General features: G+C 39.7%; 1 protein-coding gene across 6 annotated transcripts in view; it reads right to left on the bottom strand.

The window, feature by feature from the left end:
- Positions 1–2063: 2063 nt before the first annotated feature.
- Positions 2064–24275, bottom strand: part of CCDC180 (coiled-coil domain containing 180) — a 28401-nt gene continuing 6189 nt past the window's right edge. For 5 of the 6 annotated variants that reach the window (XM_017737443.1, XM_017737442.1, XM_017737448.1 and 2 more), the window contains 28 exons: positions 23731–23810; positions 22985–23073; positions 22379–22495; positions 21594–21767; positions 20496–20611; positions 19401–19527; positions 18912–18975; positions 18037–18269; positions 17262–17479; positions 16546–16721; positions 15194–15374; positions 14541–14687; positions 14127–14271; positions 13796–13912; positions 13277–13375; positions 12225–12338; positions 11309–11547; positions 10526–10569; positions 9636–9729; positions 8563–8637; positions 7599–7665; positions 7260–7404; positions 6757–6917; positions 5831–5968; positions 4728–4839; positions 4382–4487; positions 3714–3852; positions 2064–2295 (listed from right to left, as the gene is read on the bottom strand). In XM_017737443.1, coding sequence (XP_017592932.1) covers positions 2164–2295; positions 3714–3852; positions 4382–4487; positions 4728–4839; positions 5831–5968; positions 6757–6917; positions 7260–7404; positions 7599–7665; positions 8563–8637; positions 9636–9729; positions 10526–10569; positions 11309–11547; positions 12225–12338; positions 13277–13375; positions 13796–13912; positions 14127–14271; positions 14541–14687; positions 15194–15374; positions 16546–16721; positions 17262–17479; positions 18037–18269; positions 18912–18975; positions 19401–19527; positions 20496–20611; positions 21594–21767; positions 22379–22495; positions 22985–23073; positions 23731–23810 — 3649 coding nt within the window. In that variant the 3' untranslated portion in view covers positions 2064–2163. The remainder of the gene's footprint in view (positions 2296–3713; positions 3853–4381; positions 4488–4727; positions 4840–5830; positions 5969–6756; positions 6918–7259; positions 7405–7598; positions 7666–8562; positions 8638–9635; positions 9730–10525; positions 10570–11308; positions 11548–12224; positions 12339–13276; positions 13376–13795; positions 13913–14126; positions 14272–14540; positions 14688–15193; positions 15375–16545; positions 16722–17261; positions 17480–18036; positions 18270–18911; positions 18976–19400; positions 19528–20495; positions 20612–21593; positions 21768–22378; positions 22496–22984; positions 23074–23730; positions 23811–24275) is intronic. The other variant, XM_017737447.1, reaches the window with a different exon arrangement.

The following is a 24275-nucleotide window of genomic DNA, read 5'->3' as shown; positions in this document are numbered from 1 at the left end:
GCACAGGGAGGGAAGGGAAAAAACTGCTCCTCCTGCACCCTCACACGGGCGGCGGCTGGTGCTGGCACTGCCAACAGCAGCAGGCACAAGCTGGGGGAGGCAGCCAGGGCTCGATCACGGTGCTGAGCTACTGTGCAGAAAGAGATCTGGCCGAGACTGCGCGGCTCCAGGCAGCACACCACGCAACTGCTCTGGATCCCCAGCGAAGGGAAGGACCCACCCGCAGCCAAGTCTCGGGCCAGACCTTTCACAGCACCCAGCCGCAACTCCTGAGAAACCCCAAGCAGAAAAGCCCATTCCCCAGCCAAAACTCCCCAACCCCAAAACTGCTCCACTGGAATGCCAGGGCCATCTGCCACTTCCTTTTGTGTCCTGATCACTGACTGTCCACCCAGAAAGCAACTTCCTCCCCCTTCCAGCATCTCCCTGGTAACAATGGGAAGAAATGCACTGAGAAACCTAAACCCACGACAAGGACCAAGTCAAAACAAGGCAAGGCAAGGGAAAGGCAAGGCAAGAAGGGATAAGGCAAAGAAGGGGCAAGGGAAGGACAGGAAGGAGCAATGCCATGGAGGGGCAAGGTAAGGTAAGGCAAAGCCAAACAAGGGAGGGGCAAAACAAGGCAAGGGCATGCAAGAGAGGAAACGAAAGGCAAGGAGGGGAAAGGCAAGACCAAGTTAAGGCAAGACAAAGTAAAGGGAGGGGGTTGGCAAGGCAAGGGACAGGCAAAGGAAGGAAAGCAAAGGCAGGGTAATGGAGGGGGCAAGGAAGGCAAGGCAGCAGAGGGGAAAGAAGGGGCAAGGGAGAGGCAAAGAAAGGCAAGGCAAGGCAAGAGAGGGGCAAGGCAAGGGATGGGCAGTGAAAGAAAAATGACAGCAAGGCAAGGGAGGGCTAGGCAAAAAAGGGCAGTGGAGGGGAAGGTAAGGCAAGAGAGGGGTAGGTAAGGCAAAGGAGGGTAAAGGCAAAGCCAGGCAAAGAAGGGGCAGGGGAGGGGCAAGGAAAGGCAAGGGAAGGGAAAGTGGAGTAAGGCAAGGGTGGAGCATGGGAGGGACAAAGAAAGGAAAGTGAATGCAAGGCAAGGGAGGGGCAAGGGTAGGGAGGAGTAGGGAAGGCAAAGCAAGGGGTGGTATGCAAGGGATTGCAAGGGATGGCAAGGGAGTGATAGACAAGGTGAGACAAGGGAGGGCAAGGCAATGGATGGGCAAAGGAGGGAAAGCAAATGCAAAGCAAGGGATGGGCAAGGAAAAGCAAGGCAATGCAGTGGAGAGAAAACACAAGAGGGGCAAGGCAAGGGAGGGGCAAGATGGAGGCAAGGAAAGGCAAGGAGAGGTAAGTCAGAGGGGCACAGTAAAGAAAGGCAAGGTGAGGGAAGGCAGGGCCAGGCAAGGGAGTGGCATAGGAAGGGCAAGTCAATATAGGCAGGAAACGGGAAAAGGGAGGGGAAAGAGAGGGGCAAGGGAGGAGCAAAGCTTGGCAAGGAGAGGAAGGGGTAATAGAGGGGCAAGGCAAAGGAGGGCTGGGGAAGAAAAGAGAGGGGTAGATAAGGCAAGGCAAGGGAGGAGCAGGCAGGCATGGCAATTAAAGAAAGTGGTAGGCAAGGGTAGGCAACACAAGGGAGAAGTAGGAGAGGCAAGGCCAGGGATGGGAAGGGTAGGCAAGGCAAAGCTTGTTGAACCAAGACAACATAAAATGTACTTTTTTTCAGGCTGGTCATCTCCAATCAGAGGTCTCTGTGCAGAGGTGCTTGGGCACAGGGACCTTGTACAAGGGTGCTTAGTTAGGATAGTTCTCACCCACACCTTGGAGAGTTTTCAGACCAAACCAGCTCACAGGGACAAAATTGCAACAAAATCCTGTAAACTCTGCTAATAAATACACATTAAGTGCCCTTGCACAGAGGGTTCATGTGCACAAACACATGCAAATGGTAACAGATGATTCTGTAAGCTGCACCAGGTGGTTACTAAATTGTAAAGATGAGTATAGTAGCAGTCTTAAGACTGTGTATGAGGAAACAAGAGTGGTAACGTGGCAAAACAAACAAAAAGGCCAAAAGTAGCTTCTTTCAGTGCGACAGATTAGTAAGATAAAAGAAAAACATCAGTGACATTCATACAAACATGTCAATTTACACCAACAAAGCTCAGCAGAATTTGGCTGATCTCAGATGTAGAGTAGCTTTATCTTCCGGACGGATTCTTCCCACCAATCATTCCAGCGCTGAATTGCCCGTAGCTGAGCTGCACTTTCTTCCTTGATCTGGGCAAACATCTGCTCGAGTTTACATTTGTATTTCTGTATAAGAAATCCCAACAATTAAGGACAAAATTGGTAGTGACGAAATATAATTTTATTTGCCTAAATCCAGGTCCAGATCCATTGTGTCAGAAGACCACATAGAGGCCACTTATTTCTTGCCTTTGACAATAGAACTCTATGAATAATTAACTATTAGCTGTGTTCCTTTTAAAGACTTCTGAAATTAAATTACCAGTAATATTTATATTTTACTAAAATGCAAGGTCTTCATCTCACTTCCATTAGTTTCTAATGGAACTCCCTAAGATTAGGGAGTTGCCTTCTCTCAAGACCCAAGTATGCATCTCGAACACAGGATGCACTCAGGCTCTTGCTGGAGCTTCTTAACTCATGAGTATGAACTGAACTATTACAAAGCTGCTAAAAAGTTATTTCCTCTAGACAGAAACTTGTAGACTACCATAAAAAACTGAAGGCATTTTAATATTGTTCCAGAGTCCATGCTCCAAAACATAAAGTACTGTATTTTTAATGCAACATACATGCAGGAAAATATTCCTGTGGCATGCGTCCTGTATCCAATCCTTTTATCCAACCATTTGTATTAAACCATTTGTTTCCAAACAACCACATTCCCTTCAAATCTGTGCTGTAACCAGGTTCTTGGGCACCAGAACTAGATACATAAAACACGCAGGCAAATCGATAGTTCTGATGGCATTTGCCATCGTTGACAGTGTATTTTATCCTAGTCCCCTATTTAAAAAGTTAATTTAGTTCAGTGGGAATATGATTACTTCCAGGTCAGATGCAGAAACACATTTCTAAGTGATTTAACATAAAAATATTCTCCTAACTACTGAGCACTGCTGTTTTGAAAACAATTGTCTGTGTGATTCAGAGGCTTGGAGTTGTCTGCATTCTTTTAACAGACTCAGTGAAGAAAGAGTGATCATTTTTATGGTGGAAACAGGCATCTGTGATTTTTCCGGATATAAGATAGGTATGAAGTATTTTCTAGCCCTTCATCTTTTGTGGGGAAACCAGCTTTTGTGATCTAAGGCTGAAACTGTAGGCCTCAGAAAGAAAGGTGAGTGAAAACAAGCAGGACTGGAATGGCACTGAGGCACAGCTGCTTTTGGAACTATGATGCTGCCAAAAAGCAGTGTCCTGTTTCTGACACCATCCACGCTTCTCTGCTGAAACAGTTCCCCTCTGTCATGTCTCTGAATAAGAAGACTCCCTGAGAAACCAACCCTGTCTGCTTCTGACAGCATCACAAAGAAATGGACATGAGAAAGGATTTCTGCACATGGATAATACGGCTCTAAGACCTGAAAGCACTGTGTACATTAAAAACTTACTCAAATAACTAAGATTCTATAACCATCTTCTTAAAAAACCAAACCCACAACAGCAGCAGCCCACTCCAGAGTCCTTCCCCACAGACACACCTTATATGCAGCTTGTCTTGCGTCCACCACTGCTAGATGGCCCAGGGTAGTCTTAGCAGTTGGAACTGATGCAGTTCCTCTGCAAAGAGTATAGTCTGGAGCGTCAGGAAGAATAGTCTCAGGTATTCCTGGCCAACTCCTATAAAAAACCAAACCAACCAACCAACCAACACATGAGAAAAATGTTAGAAAAGGGAACAGATCACACTAATTCACATTACTTTTACTAAGGTGCCAAAGATCAATGTTATTTTTTTTTCTCCACAAAAGGTTTACCCTAAAAACTTGTTTAGTACAACCACCTTTTCTTTTAAAGCATCAGGATCTCTCCACAGCACAGAATTCATTTCTTCTGAATGACAATACATAGACTATTCATAGATCTGAATGTACTGAACTGATAACTAGTGACAGGCAAGGGGCATAGCCAGAGCAATGACATGGTACTGTTTTACAGTACTGTATGTAATTCACTTTTATTTGGATCCATTGCTATTCTTTCTTTAAAATCATTATTCACTCAAATTACCCCATAACTAGTTCAATGACATTACTAATGATGAGCAGCAGTTTCAACAAGTGCAGCAAAAAACTATGAGGACAGGGCCTGTTATCAGTTTAGAGCAGAGAAATTAGACAGAACAGTGTTCAGTATCTCCAAATACTACCTCCTTCCTCGTTTGAGTAACTGTGGAACTTCAGAGGTTCCTAGAGGAAGTCCAGCTTGTTTAGGATGGATTAAAGTCGACATCTTCTCTCTAGGTATTTCAGTTTCTGGGAGGTAATAGAAGATATGCTCAGCAGAAACAAAACAATGTCAGGAATACAACTGTTTGGATTAACGGTGCAGCTCGATGCTCTCCACTCTCAAGAAATCGCTTTGCGTGCTTTATTACAGAAATCTTTTAATTTAAAATACTGTAGCATATCAAAGCCTCCTCATCCTAGGGACAGACTGCTGCAATCTTTCAGAAGGAAGAGGAGGCCTGAACAAGCAATCTCTTCTTTTCTTACCTGCTACTTGTATGTCATCAACAGTGATGGTTTCATCTAGTTCCAAGAGGAGCTTTTCAGTGAGGGCAGCCAGTGCAGAAAAAAAGCTCTGAGCACACTCAGCAGCACAATCCTGTTGGGACATTGGAGACAAGTGACAAATTATCCTTTGATAATTTGATCTCCTCTCCTTTTAACTTGGCTCCGAAAGACTACACAAATATCCAACCCTGAAATTCTGCAGCAGCTGCAGATAACAGACATAAGGCTCAGAGTTGCACATAAAAGGGTCTCAAAGTGTCTCTGCAGTATTCTTAACACGGCCTGATTATCTAAAGTTCAAAAAAACTGTACAGGTTTGTGTATAGGTACCTAGTAGTTACATATTTGGGTTAAATGTGATAAAACCAGCTTCTATCCAAAGAGAAGATCATTTTGGAATTCAGGTACTTTGGGTGGAAGTGCTTAGCCCAGGTGTTATTCTAAAACACGGTATTTGTGTTTCTGTGTCTGTATGCAGAGCTAGGAGTAGAAGGTGACACTGCTTGGGAATTAAAAATACGTGTACTCTGCAGGCAGTGTAGAATTTGGAGTCAGTGGCCTGAGAGAAGTAAACAAAGAGCTTTAAAGCTGGGGAACCAACCTTCAATAAACCCAGGGGGTGGAGGGGAAAAAGGATTTTGATTCCTGAATTTCTTCTGTAAATTCAGCTTATTTCAGTTGTTAATCTTGTGTAGAAAAGTGTCAATTATGCACAGAGAAGAAGCCCTTCCAGACATCTGTTGTCTGGAAGTAAGAGAGCTAACCACAGGATGTGACCACCACAGCCAATACTCCTAGCCACCATTATTATGCTCATAGTCAGTAGGTTCTATGAATGATACAAAATATCAGTAAGTTCCACAATGTATCTAAGCACCCATAGTATGTGTGCAGATGTATTTATATCTGTATTGATCTAATGCTGACAATACACTATTAGAAAGTTTAGCAATATATGAACAGGATTGCTTAAAACTGAAAAAATTTTCAAGTTTCCTTTGGATGGGGAGGAAAAATGTATCCAAAATACACCCTCCTTTCCAACTTTTAAGTTCACATTTAAGCAAGGGCTTTGCAATTACCTGCAGCATCTTTGTGTTGAGGTGAACACCATCAGTTTGATCTTTTTGCCTTTTTATTTCCTCTTGGCACAAAGCCTCCAGCTGAAAGGAGTTATCTGGATGTCCCAGGGAGTAATGTAATTTTCTCTGGTGCATAGTCTTTAAGCAAGTACATAAGAAAGAAATGCCTTCAGTAAAGAATGTACTGTGAGTCATAAAAAGGAAGAAGTAAACCACAAACATTTTCTATAAAGGTATTCAGAAAGACAAGGAAAATGGAGTTACATCTTGGCAGTCTGGATAAAAGCTTTGCAGTGCAACATGCACCAAATTGCCTCTCTGCTGGCCTCTGGTCTCACTCTGGGATTTTTTTCCAACTAATAATCATCTCTTCTACCACGTGATAAGTAAGGTGTTTTTTGTATCTCTATAACTACAATTTTAACCTGATTTTTAATACTCAGACAGAATCTCAAGACACTAGCATTTTCTGCATGATCTCCATTACGATTCTATTCTCAGTTCTGATATTACTTGACAAAATATGCCTCTTTTATGAATGATAGTAAACAGCAGCATTTCATTATCTCTACATCACAGTTCTTACAAAGGAGTGCACCCATACAGTAGGAGCTGTCTGGCCCTAGCACAAGGTCAGAGCCCTTACAGAGTTGACAATCCAAGTGTAAGATAACAGGCAGAGCTGAGGAGATTAGAAAGGGGCAGCCCAGTGCTGGAAGCCGGGAGAGAAGGGACTGAGTTCCACGAAATACAAAGCTTCCAGGAGAACTAAGCAGACTAACTGCAAACACAGAAACTACATATGTGGCCAGCTCAGCAGAGAGTGATGAAGCAAACAGTGAGAATGAGAGCAATAAAATTTCATCAATCTGATGCATTTAGCATTGGTTACACTAAAAGCATTCCAGTATGTCCATGATACATACCTTCACATCCTCCCACTCCTTCAGCTGTCTGCTGAAGAGATGCTGAATATAAGCAGTAAAAGAGCTGAGTTTCTGCTCATGTTCTTTTAAAAGACTTTCCACAACCAGTTGGGAAACAGAAGAGAGCTCCTCCTCAAACCACGTCAGCTGATCCCGAAATTCTTTTTGGAAAAGATAGGGTGTGTATATGACACAAAGAGCCTGGAATTTTCTCTCATAGAAATTCTGTCCCTGACATTCCTATTTCTAGGTGCAATGCTTTGAGAAATATACACTTGCTCAAAGATGTGACTTTGTACAAGTCTTCTAACTTAGTCGAGTACCCTTCTGCTACACTTTTTATAGCTGATAATACATAAAAAATAGTATTGCCTCAATTTCCAGTAAAGACAACTGCAGTTTTTCAATGACAATGACATAATTCTTGGTCACTGCAATTTTCAGCTGACATACTGAAAAATTACATACACAAGAAAATGAAAGTCTTAACTGAATGGATTTACCTCCAAGACAGAAATTGTAGTAATCATCTGTCTGCCTTCGGTATGCCAATAGTTTCAGTCTGAGCATTTCTGCCCAATGTTCAAATGTCTCTGGCAGATCTTCAGGCATTCTCATCTGAAGATTCTTCTTTCCTCCATAGAACTCCTGCAGAAGGGAAAGATAAACCAGAAAAAAGGTCGCTAACACATTTAAACACGTCACATCTAGGTATATAACAACAGGAGAAGAAAGGAAAATTTTTGGACAGTCTGCCAAACATTGAAAGAATCAAATTATTTCTCTGACACAGGATTAACCTATGAAAGCAGAAGTGACTGAAGAACATGACATTTCCTTACCTCACCAAGGGAGAGCAAGGTGTTGTTACCCCTCCAGAGAATATGCATAACAGTCCCCTTAAAAGTACTGAAAACCACAAAAATGTTAAAAAATTAAAAATGTTATCACGCTGTTAAATGATCACATTGGCAATATTCACTGTTTTTCAAGTATTTTGCTCAGGCTAATTTTAGTATATTTTTTAGAGCATACACAAAGCAATAACCAAAATGCCTAAAAACCTTCCCCCATATTAACACAGATTCTCTTCAGATGCAGCCAGGACAAGGAGCTATTGTAATTGCTCACTGGAGAGCACTGCCAGATCACTGTCACAAAAAACGAATCTTAGCCAAATTCCTGTGCCCAAAGAGCTTACCATGTATTTTAGATAAAGCAAAAATATCTGAAGGTGCGTCTAGCTGCTTACTGGAATTATTTTGAAACACAATATGGAATAAAATCCCCAAATGCTTAAACATCTTAGGCATTAATTTGAACAGTTTTGTGTGGCATGTAAAAAATATCTCAGTTCTATAGAGTGTAGATGCACAAATCAAGAAACAGTATGATAATTTTCTTAGAGAAGGGGAATGGAACCTGTTTGTTCCTTGTTTATTTCTATTAATAGAACACTGAGCACAAGAATGAAGGTGTAAAATGTACTGGTCTTCTTAGATGTGAAAATAATTGAAAGAAAAGCTATTTTACATTCCCCACCCACTTCTTGTAAATGTACAAAATGGGCTCCAGTAAGACTCCAGACATTAGACAGAATGAACCAGATGACTTCTATCTTCACTGTTGTTATGCTGCAAAGAAGAACTGTGCTGTAAGCACTTTGACCTATAAATATCAAGGCTGAATACCTCCAAATTCAGTGGTGAACTCTATAGGTCACAATAGATGGATACATGTGTACATACATACATAGAAAGAGGGTTTTTATAGATTAACTTCTTGTTCTGGAAAGATAAGACTCACTTAGACTTTATAGACTTCTTTCCAAATAGCTGGGATCTCTCTTCCATGGAAAGAGATTTTCTGCCTTTTTTTTCACTAGAAAGGAAAAACATTGATTTGAAACTATCCACGAGTGTTTTCCTTCCCTGGCTGATGATTTGAGCTTGACAGGCATGAAAGGGAAGAAAAATTCGAAAAAATATAACTCTAGAACTAGTACTCTATGTGTCCTGGTTCTGGCCAGGAGAGGGTTAATTCCTGCAGTAGCCAGGAGGGGGTATGGCCAGGACCTGGAGGTTGTTCTCTACCACCCCTCCTCATTTTGGAAGTGGGTGGAAGGGTCCCAGCTGTTGGGGAATGTGGTGGCAGTGGGGTAAGTCAGGGGTTTCCTCGTGGTGAGCACTCACATGTGAGCCACTTGCCTCTCTTGTACCTTTGCTAATAACACTGCTGCTGTTAGGGTTTGTTTTCTTATCTCATTGCTGTTTCTAGTAAATTGTTCTTATCTCAACCTTTATCTTCACCTTTTGTGCCTCCAATTTGCCTCTCCAGCTGCTGCAGGGAAAGGGGAGTGAGCAAGCATCGCATGGTTTGGAGTGTTTCAGTACAAGCACAAAATTGGGGAATACCATTCCCAAACCATGACAATATAAATATAGTATTTTGATGGAGAAAAGATTCTTGGAATTCTCTTCTAAACTCTCAGTTTTCAAAACTTTTCTGTTGTTTTCACTATTACAGTAGCTCATTTCATCCATCTGTGGGCTAAGCTGAAGACAAACTATTTAGACACACCTGAAAATTAAGCCACATTGATTTAAGGCTTAGTCTATATTGCAACAACTTCAAAATACAAAACAGCAGCAGATGAGAGAGAAAAAGAATAGTATTTTTCCAGTCAAAATCTGGGGAAAAAAGCCCCACAAAGCTGACAATGTGGACATAAACAGGTAAGAGATTCCAAATGAATAGCAGTAGATGAAAGAAGGCTAATACAAATAAGCAGTAAGAATCTTCCAATGAACAGACAAAGCTTAGGTAAATTCCTGCATAGGGATATTTTAAGTGGAATTCCTCCTTTTAGGGGGTCTTACCTTTTTTTTGGCTTTGTTTCATCACAAGATGATTTCTTTCTGATCTGAACTGCAGACTTCTGAGAATGTGCATTGGATACCTTCTTCTTTTTTGCTGGGGGAAGAATTGCTTATAGTTAACAAGGAAAGAAGAAGAATATTGCATAGATACCAACTAAAGTGCTTTTTAAGTGTGTATATATATTTTGTATTCTTATTTCTATAATGTTTCCTTACAATATGTAGGGGATGACTACAGGAACAAACATTCCTGTCAGACAGGCCTGAAGTAACCCAGAAGTGGCAACATCAATAAAGGTTATGTGCAGGGGCACGAGTCACAGGAATGTCACAGAAAATACATGGTAGATGGGAGGAGATTTAAAGCAAATTGGAGGCAGGTGAGTAAGGAGAATGAATGGGCTACATTCATAGCATTGGTGGTCATGGGGACTTGCAAATGTGGAAGAGATTGAGGATAGCTTTGGAAATGGCTGGAGGAGTCAAGGTCTGTGGAAGAAAGATGAGGAAATGGGAACACCTGGGGCAGGGAGCATCTGGAGTTACCTCTATGCTCATCTTACATCATACACTGTGAGAAGGATCCCTGATCCCCTATGTGTTTCATGATTTCTGCTCTACTTCTTTTCTCGACCCCATTTCCCTTTTGCTATCACAAACACACGTACTCTTTATAACATTATGATCTTATTCTGTGGCTTTCCTTGCTTTAGGAGCCCAAAATCATCTTAGTGTAAGTAAAGATGTCCAGGAAAAGAGCTGGGAAGCACAACCATCCCTGAGTTCCTAGCATAGAAGCCACTGGCCTGGAACATGCTAGAGCTGTGCAGTAAAATGCCAGAAACTACAATTTAGATGAAAAGAAAATATTAGAAGAAATACAGGCACACCTCTCCCCTGATTTAGGTCTTGGGATTTTTTTAATGGGTCAAACCTGAAAAAAAAAAAAAAAAAAGCTAATAACTACTGAATATCCTGTTATCTTATATTCTATACTGTATTATATAGCAAACTAGGCAAGTTCTCTATCCCTATCATGTGCTAAGTGAGTTATATTTCTGAAATCATATTTAACAGATAGGGTTACTTTTACAACTGACCGTGTATATAGAAGTAATTTCATGGGACTAACCGACTGTTTGACTGGAATTTTGGAATTTCTACAAACAAAACTGCATTAAGACAGTATTTGCAAATCAAACATTTGTCATTCTCTTCATTTTACACTTTGTATATTTAGTCGCCTACGTAGCAGGTAATCACCTTCCAACTAAAATAAGGCTCTAGAAAACAAAAATTAAATACCTAAAATTTATCATTGTATACTAGATGTCACTTATTACTCACAAAGGGGTATTTTGGGCTTTGAGAAATCTTGCTTTTAAAAAGAAAGCAGTCTCAGCTAGACTGATTTTTAAAGTTAAACTGAGCAGAAAATATGTAGTAATATTACCTATGAACAGTCTATTCAATAGTTCTGGGCATACAAGGTAAGCTACAAACTATGAATTCAGGAGAACCTTTATATGCTTCTGGAATACAAATTTTAAAAATACTGTAGTGAAGCCCCTTATAGTGTTATCACGAGCCTTATGGAGAGAAGTGGATATGTAGCAAAGAAAATACAAAAACCCCACAAGGGACAGAGAAATACCTTTAGGCAAAGTACTTACCCTGCTAATTTTCTGATAACAGTTACTGCCAAATCATCAAGTACTGATGTACCCATTCTGCTTGGATTTAACAAAGGGAATTTGTCAGGATCCAGTCCCATCACCATCCTTTTGCTCTCATCTCTGAGACTCTCTTTTTGAATGGCAGGAGCAATGGAATCTTGTAACATCCCATCCCTGTCAAGAGTGGTGAAGTCCTCTTGCAATGTCCCATCTGTGCCAAGAGTGGTGAAGTCCTCCTGAAATGGGAAGAAAAATGAAGTCCTGCAGACCGTAGCAGGCAGTAGGTGAAAGCATTCCATGTAGGAGTGACTACCAAAGCAGATTTTCTAAACAGACAATATCTTGCTTCACAGGCTGAAATAAATTTTTTGTCGTTCTAATAGCAATGTTGTTACAGCTATACAGCTCTCAAACACTTCAAAGCAGTTAACAGTAGGTTTCCATAATCACCATAAACAGTATTTAAGGATATAATCTTAAAATGATGATCCACTGAGATTACAAAATAAAGACAGACTTGTCAGAAAAGGGAGGAAAGAAAACACAACCTGTTTGATAAAAACAAAGTCCCTTCAGGACACATTTGGGATTTTTTTTTTTTTTAAATTATTTAAAGAAACCTGTGAAATATCTATCTCTGAATAAGTGCTACACCTTAAAAACAAACTCTTATGAAGAACTGAGCAACTCATTGCAATGCCATGTATCTTTAGCATTTTGTAAACTTGGTGATTTACTCAGCCTCTTAAAAAGGCTGTCCTAATGTTACAGTGTCTTGGACATCTCGGCATAATGCAGATCCTTTTTCCAATTGCAAATTCAAAGCACAGATTCTGAAAAGCAATTAGAACATGTACACATGAAAATTCTCTCAATATTAAATAAAATACAGAGAATGTGAATGTTATCTTACAGGGGCATGTGGGATCATTGCTTTTACTAAGAAGCAGTCAAGATACTGGCTCCTCTTTTTCAGCTCTTTCAACACCTCTCTGGCAAAATCATGCAACTCTTCAGAAGTTAAAGCCTGAAAGATATGGTAACACAAATGGTATTTACTGAACTAACTATTCTAACCTTTTCAAACGTGCTGACTCTTGCAAACAACATTATTTGCCTCTGTTCTGTCACCAGTTTATGTACACATACATGGAAGCAATGAGATTGTGTAAGAGGCTGAGGTTTTGGTTTGACAAACAGGAAAACAGGTACTGACTCTCCGAAAAGGACTGCTGGGGTTTTAAATGCAGCTGGGAATTAAGCACCACACAGCTCAACCCTCCTCCTCTCCCTCCTTGCTCTGGTGGAATGGGGAGGAGAATCAAAGGATAATTTGTATGTTGAGACAAGAACAGTTTAATAATTCAGAGTAAATTACAATACAATGATAATGGTAAATAATAATAACAATAGTGATAATAAGAAGTGAAAAAGAAGTGATGCACAATACCATTGCTCACCACCTGCTGACTGATGCCAGTCCACCCTTCCTGAACCCAGACTGGCCCTTCCAGACAACTCCCCCAGTTTATAGACTGGACAGGATCTTCCACAGGGTGGAACATCCCTTTGGGCAGTTTGGGTCACCTGTCTCAGCTGTGCTCCCTCCCAGTCTCCTTTGTGAACCTCCTCAGTGGCAGAGCAGGAGACAGGGGAAAACAAGTCCTTGACTTAGGATAAACACAACTTAGCAAAAACTGTGTTACCAACACCATTCTCATTGTGAATCCAACACACAACGCTGGAACAGCTACTGAGAAGAAATTAACTCTATCCCAGCTGAATCCAGGACAAGGACCTTTCCGAGAAAAAATTCTGTGTTCCTGCCCAGCCCCAAATATAAGGAAATGTAAGTCTTCCTCAAAAATACTAGTTTATACAAACATGCACAGTGAGGCAAATGAATAACAATGACAACTAATAACAAGTCAAATTAGATACCATTTCATGCTGATTAGAACTTACTTCTTTATCTGCAGTAGAATGAACATATGCATCTCTCTTCCTCTGGAGCTTTTCCAGGTAAGACTTTAATGTGACTGACTGCAAATTGGAATTTGCTACCTAAAGCAGAAGGAAATACTGGAGAAGTAAAGTCCCCATTCACAGGAGTTTCAGAGGCTCCACTTTCAAACCATTAGAACCACTGATAAAAGCTGGTTAAAAATCCCTGGTACTCAAGAGGAGAAGCTAAAACAGTAATTCACAAAAGCAATGCTTCATGTCACTTGCTGCACCACACAAAAACACTGGTGAATTCAGATGTACATACTCAGTGTGCTGCAAGGCCATAGCGCTCCAGCACAGCTGCAGCAGTATTAAAAATACACTTTACAGCTGATAGTGACAGAAAAGAGGTTTTAAACTAATGTAAAAAAATCACTTAGTATTTGTCCACTCCAAATTCAGCCAAAATCTCCTCAGTGGTACGAAAGAAAATAATTATAATGAATTTAAGCAAAGTTCTGATGTTTCTGTTTGTACCTCTAATTTGATTTGCTGTCGTAGCTGTCTCAAAGCCTGATGGACCTTCTCCATAAAGGCTTGACTCAGAGAGAGAGAAGCAAACTTTTTTCTGTACTTCTTGGTAAGTTCAGTAGCCTTCAAGAATGTCAGAAACAAGAGACAGGACTAGACAATTTTCCACTTTTTAAAACTTAAAGGATAGAACTTGCCATTTCTACTAATTTTTTCCATCATGCAATTGCCAAACAGAACAGTCTTAACAGTGTTCTATTCCGAAAGCAGGCTGAGTGCAAATCACATCAAATATGTCAATAGAAAACATCATTTGAAATAATGGAATTCTGCCTACCTGCTCCAAGCAGCTCGATTCTATTTGCTTCACATCTGTCTTGATTGAACTTTCAAAGGAGTCAATTTGCTTACTTTCTTTCTGAAGACACTTGGTGAAAATATTTACCTCCTCAGAAGAAAAGTCACCTGCCTCTGAAAATAATCTGAAAGCAAACATAAAAGCAACTGGCCATGAGTCATTTTTTTCTCCAAGATGATTTTAGCTAAACAGCCCTGAAACATATGTATCAACACAAATGTGATGAAAACAGTATCGTAATTGTGGTTTAACAAGATAAATTTCTTTTTTTAAATAGGAAGCTAGATGAGTAACAAAACAAACTTTACTTTTACTGTTCTGCCTAGGCAACAAACACTGATTCCCAGAAACAGGTCACCATTTATAAACAACACTTCCATGAAATCTATATACCTGCAACTTTTGAGAAAACCCACATTCAAATTCCTTAATTTTCCTAGAGCTGCCTCCAAGTGGTGCTGGTAACTTCTCACAGTAACCCTGATTGATTCCAAATGGTTGTGGAGTTCTGATTGCAGAATGTTGCTGGAAGAAGCTGACCTAACAGCAAATAATAAAAGACAGGGAAAGCATGTCTGAAGAGGAACACACATGATGATTTGGCAACTGCTGGCTGTAAAGACATGAAAAAATGTGAGGACTCAGAAGTGATTTATGACTCTCAAAGCAACACCCTGAGCTGGGACAGTTTGGATGAACCCACAGAAAGTACTATTGAGCACTCTTCTTCAAAACCAATTAGTCAGCTGATATTACTGTGCACGTTCAGTAAACTGGATAAAACCTAAACAGATGAAACATCTTTTCTACTTAAAGACTGCCAGCGCTTTGAAAGGAGATGAAATTTCCATGTGTTCAATCTTGATTTTAATTTCTTCAGGAAAAGAGAATGAAATTATTTACATGTTTTCAAGTTGTATGAAGTAGTCTTCACTGAAGAGCAATGACATATAAACCAGGTTCAGAATGTAGACCATAAACATCTCAGGCAGCAATCAGGAGTATTTAACTACGGAGATTGACAGCATCAGCAGTGGCACACTTACTGCTCAGTCACAGGAGCGTGGAGGAAGTCATGCTCCAAGTTCTGGACTCGGGAATGAAAGTTTGTGTTGAGGTTATTTAGCTGGTCGGAGAATTTGAGAAATTCAGCCTTCTCCTTTTTCAAGCCTTCTCCCAGCACTGCACAGTGGCACTCAAGACGCTCTTTGTGAAGCGCCAGTTCCGCTGAGAAGAAAAGAAGTTTACACCAGGGACGTTATTCCCTGTTTTACTGTGAACTATCACAATGCCCAGTCAACCTGTGATCAGCAGCAGCAGCAAAATAAACAAAGCCAGACCTCACAGTAGCTAAAATATACAAATTAAATACATTCAATTTGGTTTCTTTGACTTTTCTTCTGTGTAAGGCATATATCCTTAACAGCTCCTAACCCATTCAAACCACAAATGTCTCTTGTTTGCTCTAAGCATTCTTTTTCCTCTATTTCCTTTATTATTGCTGACATCTCCATTATCTCTCTGTTCTCAGTCTTGTAACAAAACTAAAGGTTATATTTTTTAACAGAAAATACACTTTTCCTGGTTTTGTGAGGGAAACAAAAAAATCAGTTTTGGTCTCCCTTCTGGAATGATAGCTGGATAAATCAAGAGCCAGCCAATCACCTCAAGAAAGCTGCCAAAAGAAGCACCTGTCCTCTTTGCAGGAAAAGGGAAATTGAAAAATTATTTGCCTGTTCCCCAAAATAATTTTTTAGCTTATGTGTTAGAGACCAACAAACCTGTCTAAAATATCTTTTTCTCACCATAAAAACCTGACACTGCCCATGCCAAAAGAGTTTTGACTGGAGGATGCTCTGTAGCTGCTCAGTGGTATTTCACAGAGTTAAATCCTTCCTCTCATGTTTTCAGAAGCTTGGCCCTGCCATTTTGGCTCTCCCAGCTTGCTAATTTCTTTTTCTTCAACACTTTTAAAATATTCTTTGTACACCTCAAACTCTTGTTAAATAATGTCAAGGTGAATGAGAATTCGCAAACATTGACAACAGAATGTTCAACATCTTCAGCTGAACATGATCAACATTAACAGTTGTCAATCAAGGCACTGCTGTCTATTTTTCCAAAAGTAACACAGCACAAACCAGGAAGAGCTATAGAAAATAAATAAATAAATAAATAAATAAATAAACAAAAATAATAAATTAAAAATTAAAATAAATAAAATAAAAAAGGAATTTTAAATATATGAGTAACATAATATACTGGGAATTTCTGGAGAGCCAGCTGCTTTCTATTGTCCTCTACTACTGAGTTAACTAATGCTGAAACAGATTTTGGCCCACTTAGGACCATCTCTAAAGGAAGATGTGATGCTCAGAATACCAAAAACAGTCAATACCAGCTCGAGCATTGTAGATATTTGTCTGTATCTCCTCCTGCTTTTGTTGATGCATCTGAAGATGCAGCAGAAGTATTGCATTCAGCTCCTCTTTCTTGGCAGCTACAAAGATAAAGGAGTTGGACAAGGATTCTGCACACCATTTCTCCAAGTGTTCAAAAAAGCAGAGGCGAACCCTATGATTGAAAAAGAACTATTACAGTGAAGAATAGTAAATAATAAATAAGAGTTTATTAAATATATTATTTCTAAGAATTTAACTTCTGGCTATAGGAAGATAGGGTTTCAGTAGCATTTGCACAATACTGGTAGAATTTTTGAGCTAGCTGCATACTACTGAGTACCAAGCATTTTACTTTCATGGCTCTGCAGGGAATTTGGGCAAATTACTTGTCTTTCTGTAATATATTTTCTCACTATGTAATTTTCCATAAAATATGAATGTTCTGTAAAGGTAAATGTTTTTGTGGTACTTTGACAGCCCATGGATACAAAGCAATATAAACATTTTCTTTTATTTGTATCAATTTAAAAAGTGGAATAACACACTAATTTTACAATCATAATTTTATAATTAAATATCTAACTATAGAAATATCTAATTATGTAACAGTAACTAGGTAACTTTTGCCTCTATAGTCTAATGTTTCTTCTAAACAGCTGAAATTTGTCTATTACATAAGGGAAAGAAAGAACAGAAATTGTTTGCTACTCACCTTTTCTTCAGCTTGACAAACATACTTTCTGTGAGAAGTACATATTTCAGGTATATAGGAAGTGATTCTTCTTCTTTGTATTTTGTAAAATTACTCTTTGTCCTGTCAGTCTTTCCTGCCTCCTCAACTCCAAGAACAGTGGAAGTGTTTCCACTAGCAGTGGAAAGAGACTCCATGGCAATTTCAGTCCTTTCTGCCTTGCTGCTCTCGGCCACTGACTGGGAAACAGTTGGAAATCATCACGTTACCTTTAAAGGTATCAGCACAGAATCAACAGTGCACGAGCTACTGGAAGAATCCTAGGGAGATTTAGAATAATGTTCTCATTCTCAATTTGGACATTTACACAGTGCTGGCAATATTTATACATTTACATATGCCAGCAAGACATAGGCAGAGTCGACAATGTTTTAAAAGGTTTTTGTTATGGTAATAAATTTGTAGAAACTGAAAACCTAAAACTTAGGTACAAATACAGCTTCAATCATTCACCATGGGCTGAGAACACTGTGATGGAAGACAGATGAAAAAAAAAATCTATGCAAAGGGTTTCTACAAGGTTAAAAGTAGATCAAAAAGAATGGTTGTGAACTGTTTTATATACACTATTTCCCCATAAAAGGATCTAGAGCCCTTTGTAAGGATCTGGTGTGCTTTGTAAGCAAGACTAAGCAAAAAAGGACTTTCTACTCATTCTCAGCAAAAAGACTTCCTATTCCTCCTTATTTTGGACAAGACTGCTTTCACCTTCAAACTTACTCTCTTGCTCACTTACCTGCATAATGCTTACTGCTTGTTCTGCATGCTCATTTTCTTTACTTTTATGAGGAATACTCTCCCCATCTTCTTCTTCCTCTGTTCCTTCAATTTCCTGTGCCAAGATCATGTGATTCTCAGTTGGGTTTGTTTCTCCAGCTGGTTTTTGACAGCTGTCCCTATCTTCTGGCACCAGTGGAGAGAGATGATTGTCCTGCTCTGCTCTGGGCTGGGATGACCTTGCTTCGAGCCCTGGGGGCAATTTTGGATGCCACAATATCAGAAAGATCTAAAGCTATTAGAGAATGTCCACAGGAGGGACATAGAGATAGTGAAGGGTCTGGAGGAGAAGCCATACAAAGAGTGGCTGAGGGCATTTGGTCTGCTCAGCTGGAGGAGACTGAGGTCACACCTTACTGGGGGCTGCAGCTCCTCTCAAGGGCAGCAGTGGAGGGGCAGCTTTGATCTCTGCTCTCCGTGACCAGGGACAGGACCCAAGGGAATGGCTGGAGCTGAGCCAGGGGAGGATTAGACTGGGTATTAGGAAAAGATTCTCCTCCCAGAGGGTGTTGGGGCACTGCCCAGGCTCCCCAGGGAATGGGCACGGCCCCAAGGCTGCCAGAGCTCAAGAAGGGTCTGGACAACACTCCCAGGCACAGGGTGGGATTGTTGGGGTGTCCTGTGCAGGGCCAAGAGTTGGACTTTCATGATCCCCAGGGGACCCTTCCAACCCAGGATACTCTAGGATTTTCCTCTCCTTCCCAATGCTCTCAGCTCGCTGCTCCACCATATGTTCAGCTCCTGAAGCCTCAACTAGTTATTTACAGTTAAAGCAGAGTTCTACTGGTTACAAGCCAAAGAAATGAAGATTGAAAAACAACCAAGCAAAAATACCTGTTTGGACTGTTGAGGTATTATTTTGATCTTGAACTGTGGCGTCTATCTGGCCTTGCAAGTTCTAAAAGCAAAACAACAACAAACACCTGCCACACCATTTTAAAATATGGATTTGCTTTCTTATAAGAAATCCATATCCCTTCTCAAAATGTATCTATTTCACTAAGATACAAGTCTTTAATAGATCACTTACTATCTCAAGAACCTGTAACACTCAAACTGATTACTGTAAGTCTGTTACCTTGTAGTTTTCTGTTCAAAAGGCAAATGAATTTGCTAAAATGCCATTTGTAACAAGGACAGAGAGAAAAGTGTGGGATTGAGAAATGTTTTTGTTTCCCTCTGCTATCTCCACCAAAAGCACTTTATTCAATGGCTGAAACAATACTTTATATAATCTGAATTTTAAAGGTAATGTAAATTTTCTCTAACACAAAAAATTAATACACCACTAAGGTTTTAAACAAGGAGAAATTTTCTTTTTACCTGTTTGAAGATTTCCTTCACACTAAAATGCTGGGTGATGGATATAGTGTAAGAAGTCAATTCCCCCCAAATAGCTTTTGGGTAAGCCATTACTTCATCCATTAAAATTTGCTTGAGTGTCTCATTCCTGTCAAATTTAAGGTCACTGTTTAGGAGACTCAAGTATGTATAGAAATAAAATGAAGTATGACTACAGTGCCTTAAAATCTAAATCTAACTTTCTGATCAATCTCATAAAACCTTTAGGCTGAACATTGCCATTCATCTGTTTATACTGAATACAATCACATCCTGGCTTGTTAGAGATTAGAGCATTACAAATAAATAAATGCACAAAAGTTAAGAAATATTTACAATAAAGCCTTTTACATCCTTCCTTTTGGATGGGGAACCATTCAGACACTGCTTACATAAGAGAGGTCAATTTACTGTCTTCCATGTTAATTCTGCACTGTGCTCAGCTGTGACTGAGCCTTTCTGGTTTATTTTCCTTTTACTTGAAAATAAAAACTAACAGTTCAAGCTGAGTCTTGATTCAAGAAAAATCAATGTTCACACTTGTTTTCATTTACATTTACATGTGCTGTGTCTCCTAAACAAAGATAATTATGGGGAATTTATGTATGTGTTCAGATAGGTTACATTCTGTCTCTGCAACCTGGCATTGTATTTTCACTCAGTCTGTTACCTCTGGCTTTTTTTGAATTTTTTGAATGAGTATTAAGAGTACCAAAGCCACAGCTCTAACCACAATCCCACTGTGAGGCGTTTAAGGTCTGTGCATCTGCTCCTCAGGTCCATATTGCTCTTCTAATGTGCCTCTGATCTAACACACAGAAAAAACCTCCTGGGTATGAGAACAGACCTGCTTCCTCTCGGGCTTCACACCTGCTGCTAAGATCTTCAGCAAGGAGAGCAGTATTGTACTAATTTTTATATGGTTTTTAAAGTTACAAATGCCTAATTGTGAGAAGGGCAACAGAGAGCTTACCAAAATAAACACTTTGGCTATCTCAAAGATCTGAGTCCTTGCAAGTAGTACAACCAATGTTAAAATATGCTTTACTTTTTAAGTCTACAACACAAAATTCATACCTAGTTCTAATTTCATTTAAAGAAAAAAGGGCATTCTCCAAATATTCCTCCAGCTCTTCTTCACAGCTCGCCATTTTCATTTTTTCCAGAATTATATCCAGATCATCTTTCATCGTCTAAAGCCACATAAAAAAGCCAGTAAAAATGGTTTAGTATCTACTAAAACCTCCATAAATATTTAGGATTCAAGTAATTTAATTATGTACATATATGTTACACCAAGAAGAGAAGCTACCTTAGCAAAACTCATCACCTAGGAAGATCTTCCTAGATAATGAACATCTCTGACATTGCCACCCCAAGGTGGTTGTAGTAACTATGAGAACTTGACATCCAACCAGACTCTACACCTCACAAGATCTCATAATAGCAACTTGCAGCCACTTTATACAGGAAGTAAGTGATCTTTATCACTGTTGCTGTATCAAGAGTAAGACAGTACTGTCCATTCAGTGTGAATCAAGCAGTTAGCAAAAATGTACCTGACAGAATGAAACTGAAAAGTAGAAATTCCAATATAAAAGTCAGAGATTACGTTTTTAATTTTATAGCAGCTATATTTGATGCCATGAAGATTTTTGCCTTTTCTTTTATACCCCTGTTATACCTTTTTACAACTTCTGTATTCTAAGTGCTCTTTGCCTACTTTCTTGGACTTGTTTGTTCAGCTGGGAGACTCAACATTTTAGAAGCTTCGTAGCCAGGGATCAGTGTGCCCCAGACCCCAAGGTCCTCTCCAGAACACATTCTGTAAACTAAGATAGAACCATCCAGGAGAAGGTTCCGGGGGGGGGGGGGTTCCCGGGAGCCTCTCATTGGGGAATCTTTGATAGATATGTCAATTAGTAAGACCTATAATGTTAGACCAGATCTTTGGGGTGGATTATTTTGGTGTGCATGTAGGTGCATTCAACCTAGACATAGTGCACCTAAGGATCCTTAAAATAAATACCAAGGTAAAATCCCTTTTCCCTTCTAACCATGTTTGACTCTTGGATTTTAAGACCAGGAAAGGCATCATATTGAATTCCAGATGGTTCTTTGCTTTAAGAAGTCCTTTCTTTACATTATACCACATCCTTGCTTTTATGTTTATACCTGTATTATGTCATCCTGTTCCCATCTGTATTCATCTACTTTCTTCTGAAGCACATCTTCCTGCTGGGACAGTTGGAGTTGATGGACATCCCAGAGACCCACAGCCTCCTCAACATAGCTGTACAAGCCTTGACAATGCTGCTCGTGCTGTTTAGCCATCTCCTTAAAATCACTCTAAAGAAAAACATTCACGTGAACAAGTTATTTTTAAACTGCTGGAAGGTGAAATGAATGAGGAAGAGGATATGTAACATGATAAAAGGCTGCCTGGAATTACACGACCAGTATTCAACATAGCGTCTTCTATCTGGAGAGTAAAAAAAAAAAAAAATCCAAGTAAACTGAGTAAGAATGTGGATTTTTATTCTACAAGTGAGAGTTACCAAAACTTCTGTTTATTCTGGCACTGTAAAGCACAGAATCACATTCTGCAATCTATCACTTTAGGAACAACTGCCCAGTCATTCTTATGCATAGAATCACAAAAGATCAGATTGGAAGAAATTTGGGATTGGGCCATATGTTATTCATCTCTATCACATATATTTCAGATATAAACGATAATAAAAATACAATATATTTATATTACGAATAATAAACACAGTAATTATGAACTCTTCTGTGTGAATCACACCAAACATTGTTTCTTTGTAGTGTTCAGTCACACTGTGGATGTCTTTCCAATGTGACATCAATAGCCTACAATGCAGAAGGCATTGCATGTGAGAGCACAGGAAAAACACACTAATCCCAGGGAGTGATAGAAGTAAATGGAATAAACATACATCCATGTGCTCCAGTTCTTCTTCAAACCTGTGTTTTAGTTTCTTAGTCGTCTGAAGCATGTCGCAATACACAATTTCAACAACTCCTGGGCAAATGTTCATATCCAACAAGCTCATCTAAATGAAAGAACAGTGAATTACTGACATGCATATAACAAATACTACATGGCTTTCAGAGAGCATGGCTAAACTTAGTGTTTCTTCTCTTGTGATGGACAGAGAAAGATTCAGCCTCCTAGACCCCACATTCTGTTAGTAAACAATACAATTCCATTGGATACTAAGGGAGAAATTGAGGCAGAGAGGTAGAATTTCTTTCCCAAGATACGACAGATTTAGCACAAAGGCTGAGGGTCCTTGCATCCTCCACGTAAATGTAAGACAGCACTCCCTTCATTCCCAGCATTTGTTATGGCTTTTACACAGTTCAAGTACAAATACCAAACACTACTGTGAAACCAAATGCATGGTTACTTTTTTAACAGAGTAAGACAGAGGTTAAAAAGTAATTTCACTTGTTATCTCAATGTTTGGTGGATCCTCAGACACATTTTACTGTAACGACAATTGTACCATGGCTACCACACCCAAAGCTGTGACACTCACCTTGCAGATCTGCACTTTTTCCTCACATTTGCCCTGCACCAGCTCATACTGGACACGCATTTTCTCCACGCACTCTGCATTACGGGTGTCTGAATGACACGGAACAGACCACAGTCAAGATTCCCATATTTCACAGTCACAGATTCCCATATTATCTCAGCACAGGGAACAGATGCCAGCAGTGTCTGCACACCTGTGTGACACCACCATGGAATCAAGTAAGATGTTTTAATACAAAGCTGTTTATCATTATGCTTAAAAGTTTCAAGTCATTTACAATTGCTACCAACTTCTTTGCTACCATACAGGCTACAGACATCACAACAGGATGTGCTCTGCAGCAAGAGAAGGCAGACACACACAGGGAAGGCACACTACAGGATAAAGAGAAAGGAAGTATCTCCAGTGCTTCCCATCTTCTTCTCCAAGAGTTAAAATTGAGTATTTTTGTGTGATTGAGAACTGATTCATGTCAAAATTAACCCTCTATTTCCCTCAGGTTAATTCTAAGCAAGCCAGTTCCTGCTGGATCTCACCATGCACAAGTGTTTGTACTGGCCAAAGGAAAGTGATGTCACAGGCAGCTTCTTTGGGTCCCACTGCAACCTCAAAGCAACTGAGAAGGTATGAGGGAACACACAGAACAAAGAAGAGAGCAAACATGCACTTTCAAAGCAACTTTCTGCCTCATCGTTACCTGGAAAGAAGAAAGTATTGCTTGAATTCCAGACTGTTTCCCAACTTACCTATAATTTTGTTTAAATTCTCCAGAGTTTTGTACCATTCATTTATCTCAGATTTTGTACGTGTTGGAGGCAACAAGGTGCTATCAAAGTAGGAAAAAAGAGTCAGGTATTTTAAAATACAAATCAGTCAGTACTTAAAATATAAAATTATGCATCAGAGTAGCCATACTACTGTGCTTTATTTTATTTAAAGCCATCTCAGCAACGAAAATAAACCAAAGAGTCTGTTGTTGTTCGAGGCCAACTGTTTACTGCTCAACAAGCAACTAACTGTAATCTACCTTGTTCCTACATCCATTTTAAAAATCTCCCTGTAAATATTGTAATGCATTGCACCCAAAAATGCTTCTTGTTTGCAGGGTGGATATTCAAATACAGCAGTGTTAGATTTCTATCCAGACTCCTCTCTTAATTTATTAGACAAATGAAGTCCCATGGAGAAACAATGCTTTGACAAAAGCACCAACTTCTAGTTCTCCACCCATCTTTGTCTGCCCATTTCTACCATGTTCCAAATGTCAGTAAGAATTACTTTTGCATTCCTG

The sequence above is a fragment of the Corvus brachyrhynchos genome, unplaced genomic scaffold (assembly GCF_000691975.1).
Source record: "Corvus brachyrhynchos isolate BGI_N302 unplaced genomic scaffold, ASM69197v1 scaffold466, whole genome shotgun sequence".
Taxonomy (NCBI): Eukaryota; Metazoa; Chordata; class Aves; order Passeriformes; family Corvidae; genus Corvus; species Corvus brachyrhynchos.
The sequence above is the reverse complement of the archived record's forward strand: the minus strand, read 5'-3'. Positions and strand labels throughout refer to the sequence as shown.